Source organism: Vombatus ursinus, unplaced genomic scaffold (assembly GCF_900497805.2).
Source record: "Vombatus ursinus unplaced genomic scaffold, bare-nosed wombat genome assembly UNPS02014812.1, whole genome shotgun sequence".
In the NCBI taxonomy this organism is placed as follows: Eukaryota; Metazoa; Chordata; class Mammalia; order Diprotodontia; family Vombatidae; genus Vombatus; species Vombatus ursinus.
Genome location: NW_020954590.1, coordinates 46311436 through 46336277, shown reverse-complemented (window position 1 = coordinate 46336277; position 24842 = coordinate 46311436). Strand labels below are relative to the sequence as shown.

Genomic DNA, 24842 nt, shown 5'->3' with positions numbered 1-24842 from the left:
TTGAATTGAAAGTCCCACTCTGTCCATGAAGCTCCCACTCTGTTTTTGGAGATGGTCGTGCCAACTTACTGGATTTGGTGATGCAACTGAGACCCAATAACTGATCCCAGTATCACAATCCAACTTCATTTACTTTTAGTAGATTGTTATGTCAACAATAGCAACAATGACGTACCTTTTAAAAATCTCAAAAGATTTCATAAAACAAAGTCTGTTCTTGGCAAATAACTCTCTTGTTTTTTTTTTTCAGTTTACAAAGTGAAGCCCTCGGGGTAGACTTTGTAAATTGGAATCCTTTATTTCATTGGAGCCAGTGATGGCTGCAACAAAATTGCTGCTCAGTTTGGAAGTTAAGACAGTAGAAGTAATAATAACAACTCACATGTATATAATACTTTTAGCTTTGCAAAATACTTTTTACCCCAATCCTGTGTCATAGGTAGTAGAAGGATTGTTATCCTTTTTTCACAGAGAAAGAAGCTGAGGCCAAGGTGGTGACTTGCCCATAGAGCTGCTAAGTGTTTGAGGTGGAATTCAAATACAGGCCTCCCAATTCCAGGTACAACAGTGGTTTGCACATCACACCAGACTTCCTTTCAGAAGCCCAGATGGCATCATAGATAAAGTGCAGGGCTTGCACTGTCAGGAAGAACTGGGTTGTAATCCAACCTCTGACATTAACTATAAGATCATAGCAAGTCACTGAATCTCTCTGAGCTTCTTCATGTGAAAATGGGATAATACTACTACCCTCCACATCTCATAGGGTCATTGCAAGGAAAGTGCATTGGTACAATCCTTTATAAATGTGAGTTATGGTTATTGTTCCAAATTTGACAACCGCTCATCACCATCATGAATATTGATTATTCTAGTCTGTTTGGGTGGTTCTATATTCACAGATCACATGTCTGATTTACGCAAGTAAGCAGGAAAGAGATACTCTTATTTTGCTTATTTTCCCACTTTCTCTAGTCCATTACTCTTCAGATTTGGTGAGCAGTTTCACCCTCTAAGTTTCAACAAGGAGTTTCAGCCTCTAAGGTATTTCTTGCCAGACCTAAGACTGGATGAGTAAGACATTTTCACTAGAAAACATGTTTTTGGGAGAAATTCAGAGCAGCTTAGTATCCCCAGGAGGTACCGATAGGTTGTATTTTTGTATCGTGTGCATCTTTTTAGAGACCTGCTTTGAAATCCAGGTAAAATTCTTCCTACTGAGATGAGAAAATGAACTTTTAAAGATTTATAGAACTTGCAGAACAGATGAACAGAGTAAGACACCTGTTAGTATTGTTTGATTATTGCAGAGGCAGAGAGTGTTTCATTTAGAGAAAAGGGATGCTGCAAAGGAAAAAGCTTTAGCTCATAAGAACAGCTGCTTGCCTTATGGACCTGCTTCTGGAACCTAGTATAATTCAGAGTAATCCCATAAGGGTATAATCGTTACTGTTGTTTTTTTCTCCCTAGACTAGAATGACCTGAAGGAACCAGTGGAGATTGGTTCTGGTTTGATTCCAGAGTTCAGATCTGTTCTAGGGCAAGCTCAAGGTGACTCTAGGTTCTTAGAGCCATCTAACCCTGTCCCAAGGCTTCTCTGAACCTTATCTTTAGTAGTCCCAAAGTTTGGTCCTGGAACTAATTAGTTGTCCACAGTGTTCTTTGGATGGGGCATGAGCCCAGGTTAAAGCACAATTGTTTCATCAAATGACTTTTTGACCAAGAGACCATTAGCTACATGTCCCTCCCCTTTGATTCAGTTATTCTCTGAATCTCTATGGGCTTTTCTGAGTCCCCTGAAGCTGGACAGGTGATGTGTCAGAATGGATTATGAATATCTCCCAAGCTCTCATAGTTCTCTGTTGACTAAACTGATCCCAGTTACCATCCCATAATTCTGAGACTTGGTGAGTTCTCTAGAGATGTAGAGATGAATATTTCCTTGCTCTGCCCTGGGCAGGGAGGGAAGGGCTGTTTTAAAGCCCAGTCATCATGTTGCAATGAGTCCAATTTTGTTCCCATCCTCCCTCCTTTGCACTCAGGGGATATGTACAATGGCTCCGCATTGTGGTGGTGGAGGAAGCTAAAAGTTTCCTGAAAGCCCTTTAGGTGTAGGAAAATCACTGAAGATGGAAAAGATAGGGCTGGATTATCCCTTACAATACTTTCTTCCAAATTGGGATCCCAGGACTAGGTATCTGGGGTCTCATCCAAACACTAGGAGTTCCCATGGCCTGGAGTTCATAAAACTGCCAAGCAAAGGGACAATAATATTGCATGACTAATCTTTGTCCTGGAAAAACATCCAGGTTATAAAAACACACTTTCTTCTTCTTAGTAGCGAGGTGAAAGATTACAGGTGAGCAATATTGCCTACTTTGTCAGATAGGGTCATTTTGTTGGTTAGTTTGCTTTGAACTAACCGACTTTTTCACTGTTACATGGAATGATATTGAGAAATAACTCATGTTAAAACAAAGGATACCAATAAAACTTTAATAATATAGAGAAGAAAAAGAATTTAGAAAGAGATTTGGGAAAAGGACTTTTAAAATTAACATTCCCATTTATCTGAAAACACTAAATTATAGAATTTACAGTTTCGTTGTGATCAATTTTTATTTTGGGGTATTATAATATTAGTAAACAACAACAGAAACAAAGCCTAGGATTAATTTTTAGTTTTTTAGAATGAAATAAAGTAAAATTCCAGGATGTTTCCCATGGCAGTGATATGTATTCTTCATGACTTTTCCAGGGAAGATTCTTCCATGCGTTCGGCTTGGGGTAAAACGCTATGAGCGCCATTCTCTAGGACTCCATGGCTATAAAGTGAGACTAGTAGAGCAAGAGGAGGCCTGGGATTGACTGCAGGAGAAATTCATATCATTTTTTGAGCCAGTTCTTAAGTTGTTTTCAGGGAGGACGAAAAGGAAGAAAAGTGTTTACACAGTTAGGAATTTTACGAAGTGTGGCTTGTGCTGGCTCAGTGTTACAGAGACCAGCGCGCTCCTTCTCTGGGATGTTGAAGATCAGGCTTCTCTTTCCTCCTTTTTGGAGGAGGAGACATCAAGCTCTTTGATATTCCTCGCCTGACCTGGTCTTCCTTACCTGATTCTGTTACTTCAAATGCTGCCAAGTGGGCAGCATTAAAGAGCACACAGCTTTACCCACTCAGTCCGAGGGTCTTGGCTGGGCTCAGTAAGTTCTTCTGAAATTACACACTATTCCCACCCCCTAATAACTATGTTCTTCTTTTTCTTCAAGAGACAAAACACAAATCAGAATTTTCCCATTTTTAAAAATGGACACCAGGACAACAGATTGTACAGGCCTGTTTGCTAGTGGGAGGAATAAGGAAGAAAGATAGGTTGAGAGCTGGCCTCTTAGCCCTTGATTCTAAAGCCTTCTGAGGGTCCCTTTGAACAAGGCCACTTCTTTAATTAAACACAAAGCTGATTTCTGGGCCTGTTGAGGTGGTCCTCGTCATTGTCAGTTAGTCGAGTCATCTTCAGATATGAAGTTCTTGCTTCATAGAAATGTTACTGTCATTTTTAGGAATTTATAACCTTTGGAAGTACTCCAGATACTGACTTTATTTTTAGAAATCTGGATAAGAAAGGGAACAATCCACCAAAGAAACCATAAATATTGTTGGAGAAAGATAGATAGTGGGGAGAGAGGGTGAAAATGTCAAGACTGGAAAGAAGTTCAGAGGGCCAAAGGTTTTTATTTGGTTATATTTGGTTATAACCATTCATTCAACAAACATTTCTTAAGTAGGATCACTGGGAGATGTGGATGTGGACCTTTCTCTCCCACCCAGCTTGGGCTCATGTACCCACTTCATCCTGTAGCAGGAAAGATACCTGCCTCCCTCCTGGATTAGCGCTCCATCATTGGTGCAGTAGATTCTGGCCCTGTCCCCAAGCAGCTTCTCTGTAGAGCACCAGGAGGTTCAGAAATTAGCACCACCTGAGCACCACCTGCAGGTAAATAAGCCATGTGCCACTGCAAAGACTCCAAAGGTCCCTACCTATCCTCTCCAGTGTCTTCACCTTCCCACCTTCCACCTCCATTCAGTGAGGATCCTATTAGTTCATCTTTATTTTTTTCACTTAGTATAAGAACAAGGGATAAAGCAGCCAGTCAGAATGCTGCATTGGAGACCTTGAGACCTAGAGAAAGTCCTCTGGCACTTTGGATACGTTCTCTACAGGGCATGGATGGAGGAATTTGGACAAGCTCTCACGGTGTAAGAAGGCCTGGATAGGTTGAAATCTATACTGATGGAGCAAATACCCATGGCCATGAGATTATAGACATCTTGGAGTAGTAAAGGGCTTAATTATAGGCCCCAGCACATCCCACAATTAAATATAGATGTTTGTCTCGAGCTCCCAACTCCTAAGGTTCTTGCTGCTGGGAAGCGGGCATTTTCAAGAGTTTTACCTCTTCCAGAAAGACAATCCGAGTTGCAGAGCCCAAGATCTTACTATACCAAACCCCTCTTGAGATGGGTTACTTAGAGATGATCTTTTACCATCAGCTGTCTTGAGCAGAGAGGCAAGAAAACTTAGTCTGCTTACCCTGGTTAGAAAGGAGTTTGTTACACTACCATGACTACCTTTTGGTAGTAGTAGGAAGCAGTAGGCTGGCCTTAATTGTCCTAATTTGATTTCACCTAGTTTCATTGGCTCTGAATTCAGAAGACTTGGGTTCAAATCTCACCTCTGATGTTTACTACTTTTGTGTAAATTGTGCCTTCAATTTCCTCATCTTACAGATGAGGGGATTGGACTAGATGGTTTCTAAGATTCCTTTCAGCTCTAGATCCAGGACCCTTTGATAACTTGCACTTCTTACAATTTCTCACACAGGAATGCCATTTCCCATCTCCACGCCTTTGCACTGGCTTTGCCCCCTGCCTAGAATGAACAAACAGCTTTCTTATCTCCACCTCTTAGAGTCTTGGGTTTCCTTCAAAACTCAGCTCAAGCTCCACCATCTAAGTGAAGACTTTTTGATCCAGACTCAATCAACCACTTTTGTCTTTGTGTCCCTAACACCTGGCGCAATGGCTGGCACATAGTAGGTGATTAATAAGTGTTTGTTGGTTGATTGAATCCAGCACTCAAAGTACAGTATAACAGATATTTTCAGTTCAAATGTCACTTTTCGCAAAAGGTCTTCCCTAGTATCTTCCCCTTTAAGGTTACCTCTGCATCTACTTTGTATGTATCTTGTATGTATCTTTGTATCTTGTATATACCTATCTATGGGCACGTTGTCTCCCCCCAAATCCTTGATGGCAAGGACTGTTTTTGATTTTTCTTTCTATCTCCAGAACTAATTTTGACTAACATCTGACCTCCAGTCATCGTGGATCTGGTACCTTCTCCTTTAGTAAGGGAAATAGGGAAATGTTTGCAAAATTTTTGTATTTATGGAAGTACTCCAGATACTGACTTTATTTTTAGAAATCTGGATAAGAAATGGAACAATCCACCAAAGAAACCATAAATATTGTTGGAGAAAGATAGATAGTGGGGAGAGAGGGTGAAAATGTCAAGACTGGAAAGAAGTTCAGAGGGCCAAAGGTTTTTAGAAGTTTTCTATTTCTTTTGACCTTAGTAAAGAGTTTAGGGTACAGAGAGTTTCCATGAGAAACAGAATAAGGTTCGTCACAACTGTTATACCTGGCCAACTTGAGTTTGCCCTCGTTCCCCAGATCATGGGAATCAGACTTCAAGTAATCTCTGGCAGAGCTAGATTGAGGAGAACCTGAAAGCCCCTTCTAGATCATATTGGATTCAGGAGCAGAAGTCCCATCATTCAGACACAATCCTAGGAATGAGGGTAGTGATTTAAAAACAAAAGAATAAAGGAAATCATTATCCTTTTCTTTGTCAGGTATCGAGTTAATTTCAGGCCCAGATATACAATTAAGTTCAAGACAGTCACACAGCTGGAATGGAGATGCTGCCCTGGGTTTAAAGGTGGTGACTGCCAAGAAGGTCCTAAAGAACCAGTGAAATCTCCTCTACCCACACCTGCCCGGCCCCGGAATACTATGAAGAAAGCCACAGGTAACGTTTTGTTTGCATTTTGGCACACATGTTTACAGTGGATTTTCTTGGGCTCCTTTACGTCAGTATATATATATATGATTTCTAATCGAATATATGATTTTTAATGATTAGAGGGCTTCAAATAACATGTATGCCATGCGAGTACTGGAGAATGTATACACACATTCATGAGTCACTGAATTTACTGAAGCAGTTCCAATGAGTACATTGACTTTCTTGCAGAATAATGACTTGTTAGAGGTGATTTGTCATAAAACTCATCTGGTAATTTGGAGCATAGGAAGTGTCTATGTTAAGATAATGATTCTTTTAATGATGAACTTGGTACCATGTGGATATGCACTGTCTTTTTTTTTTAATTTTATTTTCACTTCACGAAACAAAACAAGCATTTCCGTAACAGTATGACAAAAATGATGATTGCACAATAAGCTGCAATCTACCATGTGAAAGTTGTTGTTCCCTCCAAATATTCAACAAAATTATTGTGTAAATTTCTTGTTTTCCCTTTTTTTCTTCCCTTCTCTCCTCTCCCTCTTCCCCCTGCCCTAGAGATGTCTACCACTATGATATCCATAGACTATTGTTTCTTAGCTAACCTTTGTCTCTCCCTCAGCACCTAATTCCCTCCTCTGGGTGTAGTGGGAATAGGTGTTTAAGAAATGTTCAATTGAATTAAAAAATGAATTCAGTTATCCCATTTTTGTATGAAATATCATTTCAAATCCCACGTGGTATTATAATATAATAATATAATAATATATAATATAATAGTGGAATTATAGTCATGAGACTTGGCTGTGCACTTAGTTACTAGTATAACCATGGGCAAAATCCTTTGCTTCTCTGTCCCCATTTCCTCATCTGCAAAGGGAGCTCAAAGATCTCTTCCAGAGCTTCACACTCTGTGATTCTGGTTTTGAGACACACATTTTCCAAGTTTGACTTGTATGATTTCAGCTCAGATTTCATGTTCGGTTTCACAGACTTATATTTACAAACCTTCCAAAATATGGGAGGTTTGGGCTCTGTTACTATTGGAGAAAAAAAAATAATTCCTTCAGTCTCATGAGGAAAATGAACTTGAGTCATCTTTCTGTAATGAATGGGACATTTGCCTAAATTAGCCCATAGTCCAGAATACTCAGTGGGTATTCTTAAATGTTTTCCTGAATATACAAATTACTTTAGTTGGAAGACAATATTTCATTAAAATAAGAAAGTTATCCTTGTTCTGTCATAAAGCTTTGTTTCTTTGGATAACATTAGTAAAGTAACTTATGACATTAATTCCAATTTATTTTAGGCTTATTTTCCTTGTCTTGTAAGTTTAATATAATAATAAATGCAGCACGAATTTCACTCTTAAAATTGTACACTTAGGTCAGCCATAAATGATACTATCTTTCCATGGACTATAATTTCTACAGTCTTGAAATCTGAAGTGTTTCCTGATCATTTTCATCAAGTTGTAATTTTGGTTGATTGAAGGAAAATTGTGGTGACCAGCTGGTAGGAGTGTGGTACATGGAACTGGGTTAGGAGAGCTGGATTTTAGGATTCATTCCATCCATCTCTGGGCAAGTGACTTAACTTTCTGAACCTCAACTTTCTTATTAGTAAAACATTTCTTTTTTTATTTTTTATTTTTAACATGTGTTTTTAAAACTTTGGGTTACAAATTTTCTCCCTTCCTCCCTCCCCACCCACCCTCATTGAAAAGGCAAGCATCTCAATACAGGTTATAGATGTGTACTCATACAAAACACTTCCATAGCAGTCCTGTTGTGAAAAACTAAGTATATTTCCCTTCATCCTATCCTACCCCCCCATTTATTCTATTCTCTCTTTTGACCCTGTCGCTCCTCAGAAGTGTTTGCTTCTGATTATCCCCTCCCCCAATAGTAAAACATTTCTGAAGCTGTGACTCACCGAGCTCTGATAGACCACACAATGGGAAGAGGTGTTCTGTGAGGAAATTTAAATGTTATTGACATTTTCCCTTTCCAAATAGTAAATATAAGATTACAAATTAGAAATAGAAAATTACAAAATCACACATGATAAGTTTTCAGAATGAGAATCATTTTAATTTCCTTTGTTTTGCTCCAAGATGTCTTTAATCTTCTATTGCAAGGGTATTCCATGAACCCAACACTCATTGTTCCCCAGTAGTTATGGTTTCATTAATATATTCCATGAATAAAAATTTTTCTGTTGCCAAGCCAATTTGAGATATGCTGGCTTAGGCGATTTCTAAGGTCCCTTCAAACTCTGAAATTCTGTAATGTTATGAAATCTCTGGTACATGAATTGGTTTTTACTGTAGCCTGCATAACCACTGGGAGAAGAGAATTCTCTCTCTAGACCCCTCCCTGATTAGTAGAGGATAAAAACTTCAGATGTTCATGGGCAGGCTACATGGTCACTGTCTAACACAGTTTCCTAAGGTATCTAAGAAGTCAGTTAGTCAACCAACAAGCATTTATTAAGTGCCTACAATGTGCCAGGCACTTGCTGGGAGCTGGGGGTACAATAAAATAGCCTCTATTCACAAAGGAGCTTACATTTTAATGGGCAAGACAAGCACAGATTGAAGTATATGTAGACTAAATATAGGGGAAAATGCAAATAAGTGCAAAGTAGTTAGATACAAAGTAATTAGGGAGAGAAGGCACTGGCTGTTGGGGATCAATAGTGGTAGTGAGCGAAAGAGCAGCTCTAGTCACTTCTGGACAGGATGGGCTCCTTCCCGTGCAGCTGTGGCTTGGCACCTGCTCCCGTTTTGGAGGTGATGTCCATAGCCTATTCTGTGACTCACAGGCTGGAACATGAAGCTCATTATTTATAGATCGAGCTTTTAAAAAAACCCAACTGAATCCATTTCCAATTTGGTTCAACAGTTCTTTATTGAAAACCGATTATGGGAAGCACAAAGTTTGGTTCTGCAAGAAATAAAGTATAAGACACAGTCTTTGCCCTCAAGGGGCTTAAAGGCTAGAAGGTACATAAGATGAGCACACAAATAATGTACGAGGCTGAACTGGGTAAATGAGTGATGAAAAAGAGATCCAGAGGACTTTAAGTGCCCATGGGGAGTTCAGACTTCTCCATCCTCTGAACACATGTAGGTTGGAAGAAACTTGCAAGGGCATTCTAAAGGAGATAATATCTGAACAACATAGTATTTCTATGGGCAGAGAGGCCATTCCAGGTGGAAGAAGCAGTATGTGCAAATACTTAGAAGTGAGAGAAATGCAGCATGTGTTTTGAGATACAGCAAGGAGTCCAGTTCATAGCAAAGAAGTGGGAGCCAAGGCTGGAAAGATGGGCTGGACCATACAGAGGAGTGCTTTCAATGTCAAGCTGAGGTTTGCCTGCCAAAATAAATCCAATAGAGAACAATTCTAAGTGTTGGGGTAAGGGAGTGACATGCTCTCAAAAAACCAAGGTGTTGCTAAGGACTGCATCTACTACAGAAGATTTTTCAGTTTTTGAAAGGTTCATCCTTTTATTTATTCATCCAGTCATTTAACAATCATTTATTAAGCATCTATTAGTCTGATAAGGAAAACAGAATGGGAACTGCAGTCTTGGAAAAAGAGGATTAGGATAGGAATAACAAGACTGTCTTCTGGTACAGGTGCTGCCACTCAACTTCTGAGAAACTTGAAGAGACCTTTTTCTGTCTCCCTCTGTCTCATGTCATGCTTTCCTCATCTGTACTGTGAGGTTAGTAATCCTCACACTAGAATGCTAAGAAAAAAGGAGAGACTAGACAATTGGTGCTTTACATGTGGCAGAATTACATCAACTAGAAGAATATCGGGTCTGGCCAAAGTTGTAGTCTATGGCATTAGGGAGTGAGGTCAGCTAGCAGGCTGGAGACTATCTTTCATCATTTCATTGTGGGAAATGATGTCTTCACGCACTGCTTAGCACATGATAAGTGCTTAATAAATGTGTTGATTGATTGACTTTAAAATAGATAAAACACATTTACCAGTAGTAGGAAATCTGTAAAGGAAGGGTTAGATCTAACTTGTGCACGTGTGGGCTGTGGGGAAGATGATTAAAGCCAGAAAATTTCAAGTTATGTCCTACTTTACTTTTGCAACAGATACTGAACCAAAGCAAGTCACAGAACCAAAGAAAACAACTGAACCAAGGCACACAACAGAACCAAGGCAAACAGCAAGTCCAAAGCCAGGCCTGCAGGAACTGCAGGACAAGAAAATACAGGTGCTTGAGGACAAAGTTTCCCGACTTACAAGGACAGTCCTTGACCTTCAGTCCTCCATTGCAGGAGTAAATGAAAACTTAAAACATGCTGTTCAGGATGATGCCAGTAAAATGCTGGCATCATGGCTCAACAGCCTTCATAACCCACCAGGGCCAGACAGTGTTGTTGGTGGCGAAACAGAAACGGTTCAGCTTCCTGGGATCCTTGGTGGTAAGGAATCGGGAATGAAGGACATTAAGTCTGAGTTGGCTGAGGTTAAGGATGTATTGAAGACAAAGAGTGACAAGCTGGAGGAGCTGGATGGGAAAGTGAAGGGTTGTGAAGGTCAACTTAAGCAGCTTCAGGAAGCTGCCCAAGGGCCCACAGTGACCATACCCACCAATGAATTCTACCAAGCTTATGTAGATAGCAAATTTGAGGCGCTGAAAGAGGAACTGATGGAAGGAATAGACAGGAAAATGGCAGATCTGAAAAACTCCTGTGAATATAAGCTGACTGGTGTCCAACAACAGTGTGATGATTATGGAAGTAGCTATTTGGGCATGATAGAACTTATTGGAGAGAAGGAAACAAGTCTAAGAAAGGAAATAAGTGACCTTCAAAGTCAGATACAAGCAGCTCCGTCAAAACAGCCAAATTGCTGTAATCTTGATCAAAGTGTTGACTTTGGGCAACAGATCAAGGATTTAGACCAGAAGATCGAGAGGGTTTCAGAAGCCACCAGAATGCTCAATGGGAGGCTAGACAATGAATTTGATCACCTCACCATGCCAGAACCAGATGAAAGTTTTGATGAAAGATGGAATGAGTTAGATGCAAGGATCAATGTGACAGAGAAGAATGCAGAAGAACATTGTTTTTACATTGAAGAAACTCTGCGTGGTACAATTAATGGTGAGGTGGATGACTTGAAGCAACTTTTGGATCAGAAAATACAGTCCCTGGAGGACCGTCTGGGTAGCAGTCTCCTAGACATTGCTAATGGCACTGATGTAAAATTCATTAACCTGGAGTCCATCCTGCCAGGATCTGGCAAAGGTCAAGTCACTACTGAACTTAATCATCTGAAGAAGAAAATCCAAGATGTGGAGAATCTTTGTTTGCAGAACCTCCAGTTAGGGCCTTATGGAAAAGAAGATACTCATCCCAGCAAGCATGATGATCTCCAGAAGATGGATGACACCTCTGCACTTCTGAAGGCTCTGAATGACACAGTGTACAGGAAGTTCAGGGAAATGGAACTTAATATCCAGAAAGTGCAACAAGATTTGAATTTACTGTCTTCTCATCTAAACGACACTGACAAAGACGTGAGAAACCTTCAGGGTGGGTTGAGTAACTGCCAAGAGCAACTTGCGGGTGCCATTTCTACATGCAGAAAGGCAGAAGACAGTGTTTCCAGGAAGCTGGAGGAACTGGATAGGACCTCTGAGGAACCCACCTCTTCCCAGATCCCGGCTGGTCATTGTTGCAGTCATCTGGAGGTGAGAATACAGGGGCTACAAAAGCAAATCCTTTCAGACCTTGACATCTGTAAGGAAAGCACTCAGGGTGTCCAGAGGGAAGTCATGGTTGTTGGAGGCAGAGTGTCTCATGTTGAAAAAGCATGCAGCAAACTGGACTCTATCTCTGGGAGTCTTAACAGGATCAAGGAAGGGCTGAACAAGCATGTCAGCAACCTGTGGAACTGTGTCAGTCAGATAAATGGGACTATTGTAGCCCATTCCAAAGACATTTCTGGCCTCAAGAATTCTGTCCAGCAGATCTATAGTCGTGTCTTCCAAATTACCACAGACCTCCAGGATCTGATGAAAGGTCAACCAGCAGGACGTAAGTTGACAGATACAATTTTATTTTTGTATTATTTCTTGTAGTTGAGAAATGTTATTTTGCTAGAATCCAGACAACTAGATTATCAGTGTGGGGAGCTTATATTTGGAGTCAGACTGCTAGCATAAAAATTTGAATATGCATCTTAACTGCTGTATGCTCATCTTTCAGTAGCTCAAGATTTTTTCCTAGGAGGAAACACGTTCCAACTAAAGAAAATGTGAAGATAGGCTGAGGCTTTGCCTAAAATCTTTGGTATTTGCCTTAACTATAGTTACTTCAAGTTTACTAAAGTGTATTTGATTATGCATGCATGTATGTGTGTTTATATATTAGGGACGTCACATTGGGTGTGTTTTGGGACTAGATGATCTTTGAATTCCCTTCTGACCTGAAGACTCTGGGAGTCTATGAAATGCTATTAACTGTCATATGGTTAATTCCAGGGTTATGCTATTTGATAGGATATCTGCTAAAGTGTTATTTATTTGGGAGGAGTTGTTTTAAATGAAAGAATATCACAAAACATTGGGATGGGTTACCATGGAAGTTTGGAGACTCTCCTTTCCTAGAAAACATCAATAGGATAGGTTCATTTCTGGGCGAGGGTGGTCTTAGGTAGGGATTAAAATAGTTCAGGATTTATAATTATTCCACATGGAAATCATTCTTATGTTCCTTTCCCCTCACAGAGTTCTTTTCCTCATCAGTCCCCTTTTTAGTTGCTAATTTCAACTCCTTTTTCCTTACTGGAATATGGTGAGAGTGAAGTACTTCTCACTGAGTTTTTGGAGCCACAGTGGGAGGGCATTAGGGCTCTAAACTTCTGGAAGGCACAGGGACTCTGTCTTGATCTTCTCTTGAATACCTTAGCACGAGGCTAATTCACAGTAGGCACTTAATCAATACTATTGGATTTGAGTTTCTCTGTGACATTGAGACTGAACCAGTAAAACACCAGGAAAATTAAAGATTCAGTCACCAAAATAAGGTTATGTGTATAAATTTAAGGACTGAATTGTGTTCTATAAGCTGACTGCTCTATGAGAAGGCAGGGATGGGGTATGGGTCTATTTTTCAGGAGATATTTCTTGAGGAGGTAGAATGTGAGCTAGCTCTTACTGAAAGGCTGTTTGGATTTAAATGATCAGAGATGAAGCGGAAGGCATCAGGTTCAGATGAGACATGGGATGAGCAAAAGTGTGGAGGTGGGAGTGAGCGTGACAGCAGAAAATGTATGTTGAAGAGTAAGGGAAAATAAAGTTGGCCAGCTAAGGTAGTGCCAGGGCATGGAGGGCCTAGAAAGGAGGCAGAGAAGTTTATATTTGATTTGGTAGAAAACAGGGAGCCTTTGTGTGGTTTCTGTGTTTTGTTTTAAGCAGGAGAATAGTGTGATGCAAGTAGCATTTAGATAATCTTCCAGATTGGAGATGGGAGACACTCAGAACTGCATGATCTGTAAATTGAAAGGACCACTGAGCTATTTGGATAGCTCCAAGTTACTTAACAAGCATTTTTGTTTTTGTTCAGTCGTTTCAGTTATGTCTGACTCTTCCTGATGCCATTTTGGGTTTTCTTAGCAAAGATAATTGGAGTGGTTTGCTATTTCTTTCTCTAGCTCATTTTACAGAGGAGGAAACTGAGGCAAACAGGCTTAAGTGACTTGCCCGGGGTCACACAGCTAGTAAGTATCTGAGGCCAGATCTGAACTCAGGAAGATGAGTCTTCCTGATCTAATGAGCCACCTAACTGCCCTAACAAGCATTTATTAAAACCTTTTTTATATTTCAGGCCATATGTGCTTGGTGCTGGCAATACAAAGGTAGAAGTTAAATAGTCCTTGCCCTCAAGGAGCTTACATTCTAATGGGGGAGAGAACAAGTACATATATTAGCATATATAAAACACATACAAAAAATACAAAACGTAACCTTGCAAGGGAAGGTACTAGCAGCTGCTCTCATGTAGATGGTAGTGTTTGAGCTGTGCTTTGCAAAAAATCAGGGATTCCAAGAGAAGGAAATGAGGGGAGAGTAAATTCTAGACAAGATCATAAAAACTGCCGAGGCATAAAGATGGGAGATATGACAGTTGTATGTGAGGAACAGCAAGAAGGCCAGCTTGGGTGGACCACAGAATAAGTAGAGTTACTACTTGTGAAAAGTTGTTTTTTTTTTTTAAAGAAATTTTTGTTATCATTTATTTTTATTTCACCTACTAATGTATTCCCCATCTTCTTTCAGAGGTCCATCTCTTATAACAGGTAATAAAAAGAGAAAGTAAAAACTGTTCAGCAAAAATAGCCAATGCATAAAAAAAAAAGTCTGCTATCTCTTGTGTTCCACACCCATAGTGCCTGGCTGCACCCGCCCTCCCACTCCCCAACTCCTGCAGAGAAGGGAGGATACTTTCTCGTATCTCTTCTCTCAGGTCAAGCTTGGTCTTTATGCTTTCTCGGCGTTCAGTTTCAATAGTTTTGTTGTTGTTCTTTATGTTTACATTATTAGTCATTGTTTATATTGTTTCCTGGTTCTATTTACTTCATTTTGCTTGATTTCATACAAGTCTTCCCCTGTCTCTCTGTGTTCATCGTATCTTACAGTAACTTATTCCACTACTCCCCAATCAATGGGCATTTTTGTTTCCAACTCTTTTCTGCTGCAAAAAAAAATGTGGCTCTAAATATTTCAGGGCTATATGTGACCTTTCTTTTTATTACTGATGCCTTGGAGTCTGCCACATCTTAGGAAGGAAAATGAAAAGCTGGAGAGTGTTCATAGGAGGGCAGCTGGATGGTGCAGTGGATAGAGCACTGGACCTGAAGTGAAGACCTGAGTTCATATCTGGCCTGTCATTTACTAGGTGTGTCGAAGTGTAACCTTGGCAGGTCACTTAACCTTTCTCTGCCTCAATTTCCTCATCTATAAAATGGGGGTAATGATAGCAGGAGTCATGGAACCTGGGTTCAAATCCTACCTCTGACTATTACTACCTATGTGAAACAAGTTACTTAAACCTCCCATTTTCCTCACCTGCAAAAGGAAGGAGTTGGATTAGATCATCTCTGAGATCCTTTATAGTTCTAACTCTATAATCCTTTTGTTGTTGTTGTTGAGTTGTTTTTTAGTTGTGTCTGACTTTTCAGGACTCCATTTGGGGTTTTCTTGACCTTGACAAAGATACTAGAGTGGTTTGCCATTTCCTTCTCCAGCTCATTTTGCAGATGAGAAACTGAGACCAACAGGGTTAAGTGACTTGCCCAGGATCACACAGTTAGGGATTGTCTGAGTCTGGACTTGAACTCATGAAGGTGAGTCTTCCTGACTCCATGCCCAGTGCTCTATCCACCTCACCACCTACCTGCGTCCCTCCCCCCCATGATCCTTTAACCTATCATATTTCCAAAGTAGATTTTTTAAAAATTCCAAGCTTAAGATTTTGCATTTATTACTAATTACATTTTGTATTATTAGAGTTGGCTCAACCTCAGCCAGAAAAAAGGAAGGAAACCAGTATTTGTTAAGTACCTACTACACGCCAGGCACTGGGCTAAGCACTTTATAAATATTATCTCATCTCATCCTCACAACAACCACGGGAAGCAGCTGCTATTATTATCTCCTTTTTGCAGTTGAGGAAACTAAGGCAGGCAGAGGTTAAGTTACTTACCCAGCGTCACCCAACTAGTATGGGTCACACAGCTAGTAAGGGTTTGAGGCTGGATTTGAACTCGTGTCTTCATGACTCCAAGTCCAGTCCTCCATTCATCGAACCAGCAGGGAAAACAAGCACCAGACGAAATTATATCAACAGTTTGAACAGTGCATGTTACCCCCAAGAATTTGTCTGTAAAGGATGTTTAGTAGCAAAAGAAGTTAGTATGAATATTGTTACAGGAAAGTATACTGAGTGTCAGAAGCTTCTGAATTCACACTACTTAAACCAAATGAAATTAGAAGACCAAATTCTGCATTTGGTTCTTTCTGTTCAGGTTTTTGGACAGTCAGTCTTCTAAGACTAAATAATGCTTCTCATTTTTAAGGAGATTTTAGAAGTAATTGTTTACTGGTGTTTTTATGTGGATGACTTCCTTGTTACCTGAAGGAAGATGAGGTGGAATGTTAAGTAATCAATAAAGTTGGGAGCCTTTTATGGAGAGACAAAAGGGGAAAGTAGCCATACTATGTAAATCAGGTCAGTTGTGAATATTGCCTGTGAGAATGAGCTTCCTGTCCATCACTGTATCTTAATGTATCTAAGTACCAGAGTTGTATTTCAGAGCAAAGTAGCATACAGAAATTAAGCATTTGTTTAAAATTTGTAGATACCCTATACATGTTGTAAAGAGCTGTAAACCTTGCCTCTCCCACCATGTGAAATGTGGCAGACACTTCATCCCAATTCTTCTTCATAGTTATACGTCTCCCCTTTCCCGACTTTCTAGACTCCTCCTTCTTGTTTTATTCCAGGCTGGTCTCTCTGTGCTATTCTGACCCCCTTCCTTTTCCCTGTTCCCAGTAACACTTCAACTTAACTCAGTAAACATTTATTTAACACTTACTGTATTTTGCATTAGGTGTGGTGCTAAGAGAAAAACAACACAGTCTCTCCACTCAGGGAGATTTTGCTCTATTTTGGGAAACCACATGCAGATAAATTAGTAAATACAAGGGAATTTGAAGGAGAAGTCAGTAATAACTAGGAATATCAGGGAAGGCTTTCCAAAAGAGCTAGTATCTGAACCTTGAAGGTTGATAAGGATTCTTACAGGCAGAAATGAGGAAAGCTTGTAAAGTAGGCAAGAAGTACATAAATGCATGTAGGCATGACATGGAATGTGACATTTTGGGGAACTAATTGTCCAATTTCACTGGAATGTAGAGTGCATGAAAGGCAGTGGAAAGAAAGGAGGCTGGAAAGGTAGGTTAGAACCAAAATGTGGAGGACTTTAAACCAGGGTGAGGCATTTGTATTTTATTCTAGAAACAATAGGCAACCACTGAAGGTTTTTTGTTAGGGCTTTAGCAAGATTCTTCTGGAAGTTGTATGGAGGATGAATTGGAGAAATAAGAATTGGGAGATTAATAATTCAGGTGATAGGTGATGAGTCATGTGGGAGAGAATGGGACAGACGTGAGAGATGTTGTGGAGATTGAATCAACAAAACTTGGCAAATAATTAGATATGGGAACACGTGGAGAGTCAAGGATGACTTCAAGGTTATGAATGAACCCAGGGGACTGGGAGGGTGGTGATGCATCAACAGACATAAAGAAGTTAGGAAGAAGGGTAGGTTTTTGGAGGAAAGAAAATTAATACTGTTTTAGTCCTGTGGACTTAGGGGTAACAATCCTCCTTACCTGGTTCCCACTGGAGGGAATTGAAAGAAGGTGATAGGGAAATTGTATTTCAGGGACATAAGGTGATACTGTAGAAATTCATGATCAGGCAAGCACTGGATCATGGAAACTAGAGAAGTAGATTCCTTTTTGTAACCTGGCCAGGCCACTCTGTTGCCATTTTCTCTGGAATTTCTAGGAAAGGATCTGGCTGTGTGCTTGGAGAATTTCATGTGCCTTGGATGCTGTCTGCATTGTATTTTGTAACACAAAATTTTGTAGCTACATTGTGCCAATTTATTAACAGTTATCTGAGAATAAACCAAGTAGCTTGGGAAGCTACATAAACTCTTTTTAAGATGCTCTTAAAGAATAATGTCTAATCCAGGGATTGTAAAGAGTTACTGCAGCCTACAGGGAGATTGTGACTAATTGTGTCTAAGTGGTATAAATGAAGAAATGAAGGGAGTTGGCAGATTTGAGAATACAACAAAACAAAACAAAACCCCATGAAACAGAACCACATACATCCCAGTACTGTATGTTGGGGGAAGCAATTATTGCCCCTCCCCCGCCTTTTTATTTAAGGAACCTGAGTAACAAATCAAGCACATACCAAAAATTATATAGCAATCAAAACTCAATTGTTATGTTCTGAATGCCTGTAATATGTAAAATGCTGGTTAGAAATGTTAGGGGATACAGGAATGAATAGTAATCTGCCCCTCTGTTCAAGGCACTTATAACATAGTACAGAGATACAGTAAGACATAAACAAATGAAATTATACAGTAATAGAAAGAGGTATGTCATACATATCAAGTGAGTGGTAGAGATGATAAGTTGTGTGGGATATGTGAGGAAGGAGAGAGATTTGTGGGCTGACGTGGATGGAGAAGGTGGGTCTTGTTGAAGAATAGGTAGTTTGGACATTTGAGAACAGGAGAACATCCCAGGATAAGAGTAATAAGGAGGAGATGGCATCATCACTGGTGGATAGGTAGGAGGGTGCAAGAAATCTATCTGAATGACAGTGGGTAGAATACCAGAAATGGGATTCAAATTGGTGTTTTAACTTAATCCATTATTCTTCATATTAGATTCTCCTATCTCTTTTGAACTTATCCATAGATTACCATGAAGCTCCCAGAACATAAATGTTACAAAAGTCCTACCTTCTCTAAGAGATCCAAGAAGTTTTGCTATGTTTGTGTACACACTGTGTTGATCACTGTAGTGATATTTGCATATACCACCATCATTTCCTGTTTGCATTCCAACTATACTCCTTGATTAAAGGTTATTTGCCACTCTTTTATATCAAGTAAATAACCTGATTTCATCTGAAAATGTCACAAGGGTAATATGCCTATTTTTTTTTCTCAAATTGCTAATTTAAAGCAGCATCATAAAGCAAAAGTATGACCTAGTCAAATAGTTAATTTGCTATTGAGGTTGGGCAAAGAAAGAATAGTCTGATGCCAATAACAAGCAGGTTTTGGCTCTAGATTTTACACTGACTCAGTTTGGAGCCAGAGAGATTTAAGGATTAGTTCCAAGAAAGTGTAATGGAACTAGTAAGAATTTTTTTTAAACATAAAAACTAAACAAAGTGAATAAACAAAAAAAAATAGTAAAACCCTGCAAATTCTGAAACTAGCAGCTGGCTTCTCTGGAGTTCCAGAGCAGGAGGGATGGACTCATGGCTGAATTCCCCAATCTCAACTTGGAAATCAGGATTGAGCGTTCTAGGGAATTAGTGACAATAAATTAAGTCTAAGTTTGTGTGCATCTAATGTTAACTTTTCAGAAATAGGTGGACAGGACATTTTCCAGTGTGCTCTAGTTTTCACTTTTCAGAAATAGGTGGACAGGACATTTTCCACTATGCTCTAGTTTTAACTTTTCAGAAATGGGTGGACAGGAGAGGCAGAGCTGTTCCATGAGTTTTTTCTTGTCATCGTCATGTGTCTGGACTTTACTTTTGCAGTTGATACTGGAGTGACTATTGTTCACATTCTTTGTATTCTTTAATACAGACAGTCTGTGATATGATGCCAAATGTTGCATCCTGAAACAATCACCTCTTTAGATTGTACCAGTTCATATTTTTAACCTTTTTTTGTGGGGGTATCTTGTCCTTGCCAAAAGCATTAGCTGGACCTCTAGTTTGCTTAGACTAGAATGATTCCAGTGGATAAATATTTTTTCTTAACTATTGCCCCGACAAGGGGATAATTCAGATTATCTGTTCATAGCAGTCCTTCCCAAAGGAACATTTCCATACCTCCATGTCAGCATTGGAGGCCGTTAACCCTTCTGTTCTCTTTTCTCTCTTATTAATGAGCCATCACACAGGGTTGCAGGAATCGTGTGCCACAAAGCTGGAGGTACTGGGGGAAATCATTCTTTCCCATCTGGCAGCCTTCTCTAACTCACCATCTGCTCATTCATTTCCAGGAGCAATGGTTTGCTTCCCTTGATCCTGCTTTGACTAATGATGTTTGTCTTATTGCAGTCACTGAACACGCTGGTGCAGAACATAGCAGAAGAAATGTACTATGTAACTATTGGGACAGTCCTCTGTTAGATATTGTGAAATCTCAGCCAAGCCAAGCCTAGAAATTTGTACATCAATTTCTTTAAAGGGCTTTTCATAACAATTTCTTAGCAAAAAATTTAATCTTATTTCAGCATCCTGGACTCAGCTCTTTGTGGCCATAAATAGACCTAGCCTATCAGAGGCCATAAGTCTATTAGGAAGGGTGCCACAAGGCTACAAGATGCTTGCTGAACAGATACAGAGCTCATCTGTTACCAATAAATTCTCGGCCACTTTGGCTGACATCGTACCAAGCATTTCAACTTTGGACTTCCTTGCAGCCAGGTTTCTCAAGAGCACCTATAGAAAGCATAGTGTATATTATCCAGAGAGAATAAACAACTTTACCATATTAATTTAAGTTGAGCTAGTCAGTTACAGAGAGTACTAGACAGTAAGCTTCCTGAGGACAGGAACAATATCATTTCTAAAGTTCATATGTTCCCAGTGTCCACATAACTAACACCGAACAAGTGCTAAATTGAAGGTGCACATTCACAGTACACCAATTGCATGGATTTTTTTTTCCTTAAGGGACTGGTTCTTTGTAAATTGTTTCAGTTAAGTATTAGTAGGCTTTTTATAAGAAATGGCAATATTAGTATATCAGATTTTCTCCATTGCACATCATTCATGTCAGTCATCTGAGAGGAATAGTGTTCAACCAGCCGCACAACTTTTGTCATTCTGACTTGTATGCTTGGTATATATAAAAAAATGGACTAGTAGCAAAAAAAGGTGTGTGATGGGTGCCAGTTTGTTGGGATTAGAACATGGTTGGGCTTGATGTTGATGGTATTTACCCTTTCCTTGTACTTTGCAAACAATGGGGAATAACACTTGACTCTTCTGAAGAATTCAACTCAGTTCACATGGTCAATGTCAGAACTTGTATTAGGGACACTTATTCAGCTCAGTGGCAAGCAAACTCTGGCAAGACCCACCAAAATAGAAAGGCTTCAAGGGGGATACCCTTTTCTCCACTCACACCACAACCTTCCATGGTGTATTTGAGGCCATCATCACCTCTTGCCTGGATTGTTACCGCAGATAATGGTCTTCCTACCTCCAATCTCTTCCCTATCTAATCTATCCTCCACACAGCTGCCAAAAAGCACACGTCTGACCATGTCATTCCCTTGCTCAGTAAACTCCAACAGCTCCCTCTAGGTTGAAAAAAATCTTCTCTGATGGACAGTTAGAGCCCCTTACTGCCTAGCTTCAACCTACTTTTCCAGGCTATTTTTTTTCTTTTTGGTTAGGCTATTGGGGCTAAATGGCTTGTCCAGTCACACAGCTAGTAAGTCTCAAGTATCTGAGACCAGATTTGAACTCAGGTCCTCCTGACTCCAAGGTTGGAGTTTTAACCACTGTACCCCCTAGCTGCCTCTTTCAGGCTTTTTATATATTATGGTCAGTCAAATTCTTTACACAGATTCTGTCTATGTGCCTTTGAGTAGATTTCCTCCCATATCTGGAAAGCACTTCACCTCCACTGAGACCTTTCTTGATCCCTCAGCTAGTAGTGCCTTCTCCCTAACCTATTACCTTGTATTTCTCTTGTACATATGTTATTTATACTCATATATGTGCATGTTGTTATCCCAATGGAAGGTAAGCAGGGACAGTTTGCTTTCTGCCTTTGTATCTCCAGTGTGTAGCCCAGTGCCTTATTTATAAAAGGGAATTAATAGGTATTTGTTGATTAGTTGGTTAATATGCTAGATTCAAAGTATGATTACTAACTTGAGAAGGGCTAGATCAGGGAAGATTTCATGGAAGAGATGCCATTTAGGTTGGTCCTAAAGGGATGGGTGGAATTTCAGCAGGTGGAGATGATGTGAGAGGATATCCCAGACCCACACAAGAATGGTATGAGCAAAGACATGGAGGCAAAAAATTAATCTGGTAACAGAGTACAGAAAGGACTGGAGCAAAGAGATGCTGGAAGGCAGGAGATATCATAGTAGACCAGGCAAGAGGTAGCAAAGGCTTAAGAATGATGACAGTAGGAATGCAAAGGGAGTAGTTTGTGGGTGTGAGATAGTTATGAGAGATAAGTTGCCAAAGTTATTTTCCTAAAGAGCATATCTGACCATGTCACTACCCTACTCAATAAACTCCATTATTTCCCAATTGCCTGTAAGATCAAATCCTTTTGGGGGCTTTTAAAGTCCTTCATTTTTTCCCCTTCTGTCCCTAGTGCCTTGCACAGTGCCTGGCATATAGTAGGCACTTAACAAATGGCTGATTGCTCTTTGGGAGGTTGGATTGATAGTGCTTGGTAACTGATAGAATTGAGAGACATTTGGGATGACTGAGAATTTTAGCTTGGTGACTGGAGAATGGTGTTGCTAATAAAAGAATTTGGGAATTGGAAGGAGGAGCTTGATTTGTAGAGGGGAAAGATGATGAATTTGGTTTTCTGTTGAGAGATCCAGCTAGAGATATCCAGCTAGCAGCTGAAAATGTTGAGTTTGGTGCCTAGAAAAGATGCCAGAAATGGAGACATAGATTTAGAAGTCATCTACGTGGAAAAGATAGTTGAAGCCATGGGAGTGGCTGGAAAGAGTGAAAGGAGGAAATGATAGAATCAGGGGAGGCAGAAGGGTGGGATAGTGAGGGTACATGCTATTTTTTTTTAATATTTTATTTCCCCCCAATTACATATAAAAACCAATTTTTAACATTCATTTTTTTTAAGTTTTGAATTCTATCCTTTCTTCCCTCCCTCTTTTCCTCCCTCCCTGAGACAGTAAGCAATCCGATATAGGTTATATATGTGCAGTCATGTAAAACATTTCCATATTAGCCATTTTGTGCAAGAAAACTCAAATTAAAAAAAAAAGAAAGAAAGCAAAAAAATTGTATGCTTCAGTCTATTCAGAGAACATCAGTTCTTTCTCTGGAGATGGATAATATTTTTCATCACGAGTCTTTTGGGATTGTCTTGGATCATGGTATTGCTGACAAAGCTAAGTCATTCACAGCTGTTCATTGTACAATATTGCTATTACTGTGTACAATATTCTCCTGGTTCTGCTTACTTCATTTTGTATTAGTTCATGTAAGTCTTTCCAGGTTTTTCTGAAATCATCCTGCTTGTCATTTCTTATAGTACAATAATATTCCATTACAGTCATATATGATTACTTGTTCAGCCATTCCCCAATTGATGGGCATCCCTTCAATTTTCAATTCTTAGACACCATGAAAAGAGCTGCTATAAATATTTTTGTACAAGTAGGTTCTTTCCCCCTTCTTTGGATCAATTTGAGATACAGACCTAGTAGTGGTATTGCTAGATCAAAGAGTATGCACAGTTTTATAACTCTTTGGGCCTAGTTCCAAGTTGCACTCCACAATAGTTAGATCAGTTCACAACTCTAGTTTTCCCACATCCACGCCAACATTTGTCATTTTCTTTTTTTGTTAAATTAGGCAATCTGATGGAGGACACGCCATTTAGATCACAGATGATGAAAAAAGACAGAGGGATAGTTGCCAGAAAGATAGGAGAGACAGGATAATGCAGTATCACTGAAGCCAAGGAAAAAGAGTTAGTTTTCTAGAAGGAAGGGGTGGTGAGGGAGGTTAGCACTGTCCCACATACCACAGGAAGGTTGAAGAGGATGAGGACTGAGAAAAGGCCATTGGTTTTTGTTTGTTTGTTTGTTTTTGTTTGTTTTTTTTTTGCAAGGCAATCGGGGTTAAGTGACTTGCCCACAGTAGGTCACACAGCTAGTGAGTATCATGTATCTGAGGCCGGATTTAAACTCAGGTCCTGCAGACTCCAGGGCTAGTGCTTTATCCACTGTGCCACCTAGCTGCCCAGGCTATGGGGTTTTATAATTAGGAGTTGATCAGAGATTTATGAGAGCAGTTTAAGTAGAATGATATGGACAAACATAAAACAAGGCATTAAGAAGTCAGTGTTGAGGAAGTGCAAGCAGCTGATGTAGACTAATATTTCAAGTTGTTTGATGGTAAGAGGAAGGAGAAGGATGGGATGGTAGCTCAAGGAAATAATTTTTTTTTCCATGGGAAGATTATGGGACATTTGAATTAGAAGAAGGGAAGGAGCCAGTTGAGAGCAACAGATTGAAAAGAAAGGGGGCAAATTTTGGAAATTCTGAAAGAAGGGTTAAGGGTTATTGTCAAGGGCTTATGTTCAGGTAGAGGAGATATTTTGCAAAAGTAAATAAAACCTCATATAGAGATTGAGTCTTCAAACTCAGGGTTATAAAGTGCTAACAAACTTGAGTGACTGTTGGAGAACATTCATTATACCCTTGAAAACACAAAGTTGTGATACTGAAAGGAATAGGTGTCAAGGAAAGAAGAAAAGGAACATGGAGAGCTGATTGCGTGCTAAATAAAGTCCCATCTTTTGAGCCTAGTATTTAAGGCTCACCACAATCTACTAGAACCCTGCTTTTCCAGCCTTACCTCATGTGTTCTCTAGCCAAGCACAACCCACTGGACACAATGCCTAGTTTTTAGCCTCTATTCCTTTGCTCTATGAGCCTTGAAAGCTTTCCTCACTGCATAACCTCCTGCTGAAATCCTACCCATCTTGTAAGGCACAACGTGTAAACTGCCTCCTACAAGAAACCCTTCCTAATGTACCCTCCACTACCCAACTCTTTGACCTTTTACAATTCATTCTTAATTTTTAGTTTTTGTAGTGTGTGTGTGTGTGTGTGTGTGTGTGTGTGTGTGTGTGTGTGTGTGTG

At 39.8% G+C, this 24842-nt stretch overlaps 1 protein-coding gene across 2 annotated transcripts in view; it reads left to right on the top strand.

The window, feature by feature from the left end:
- Positions 1-24842, top strand: part of LOC114054054 (EMILIN-2-like) — a 62606-nt gene that overhangs the window by 24921 nt on the left and 12843 nt on the right. For both annotated transcript variants that reach the window (XM_027877121.1, XM_027877120.1), the window contains exons 3-4: positions 5914-6089; positions 10213-12165. In XM_027877121.1, coding sequence (XP_027732922.1) covers positions 5914-6089; positions 10213-12165 — 2129 coding nt within the window. The remainder of the gene's footprint in view (positions 1-5913; positions 6090-10212; positions 12166-24842) is intronic.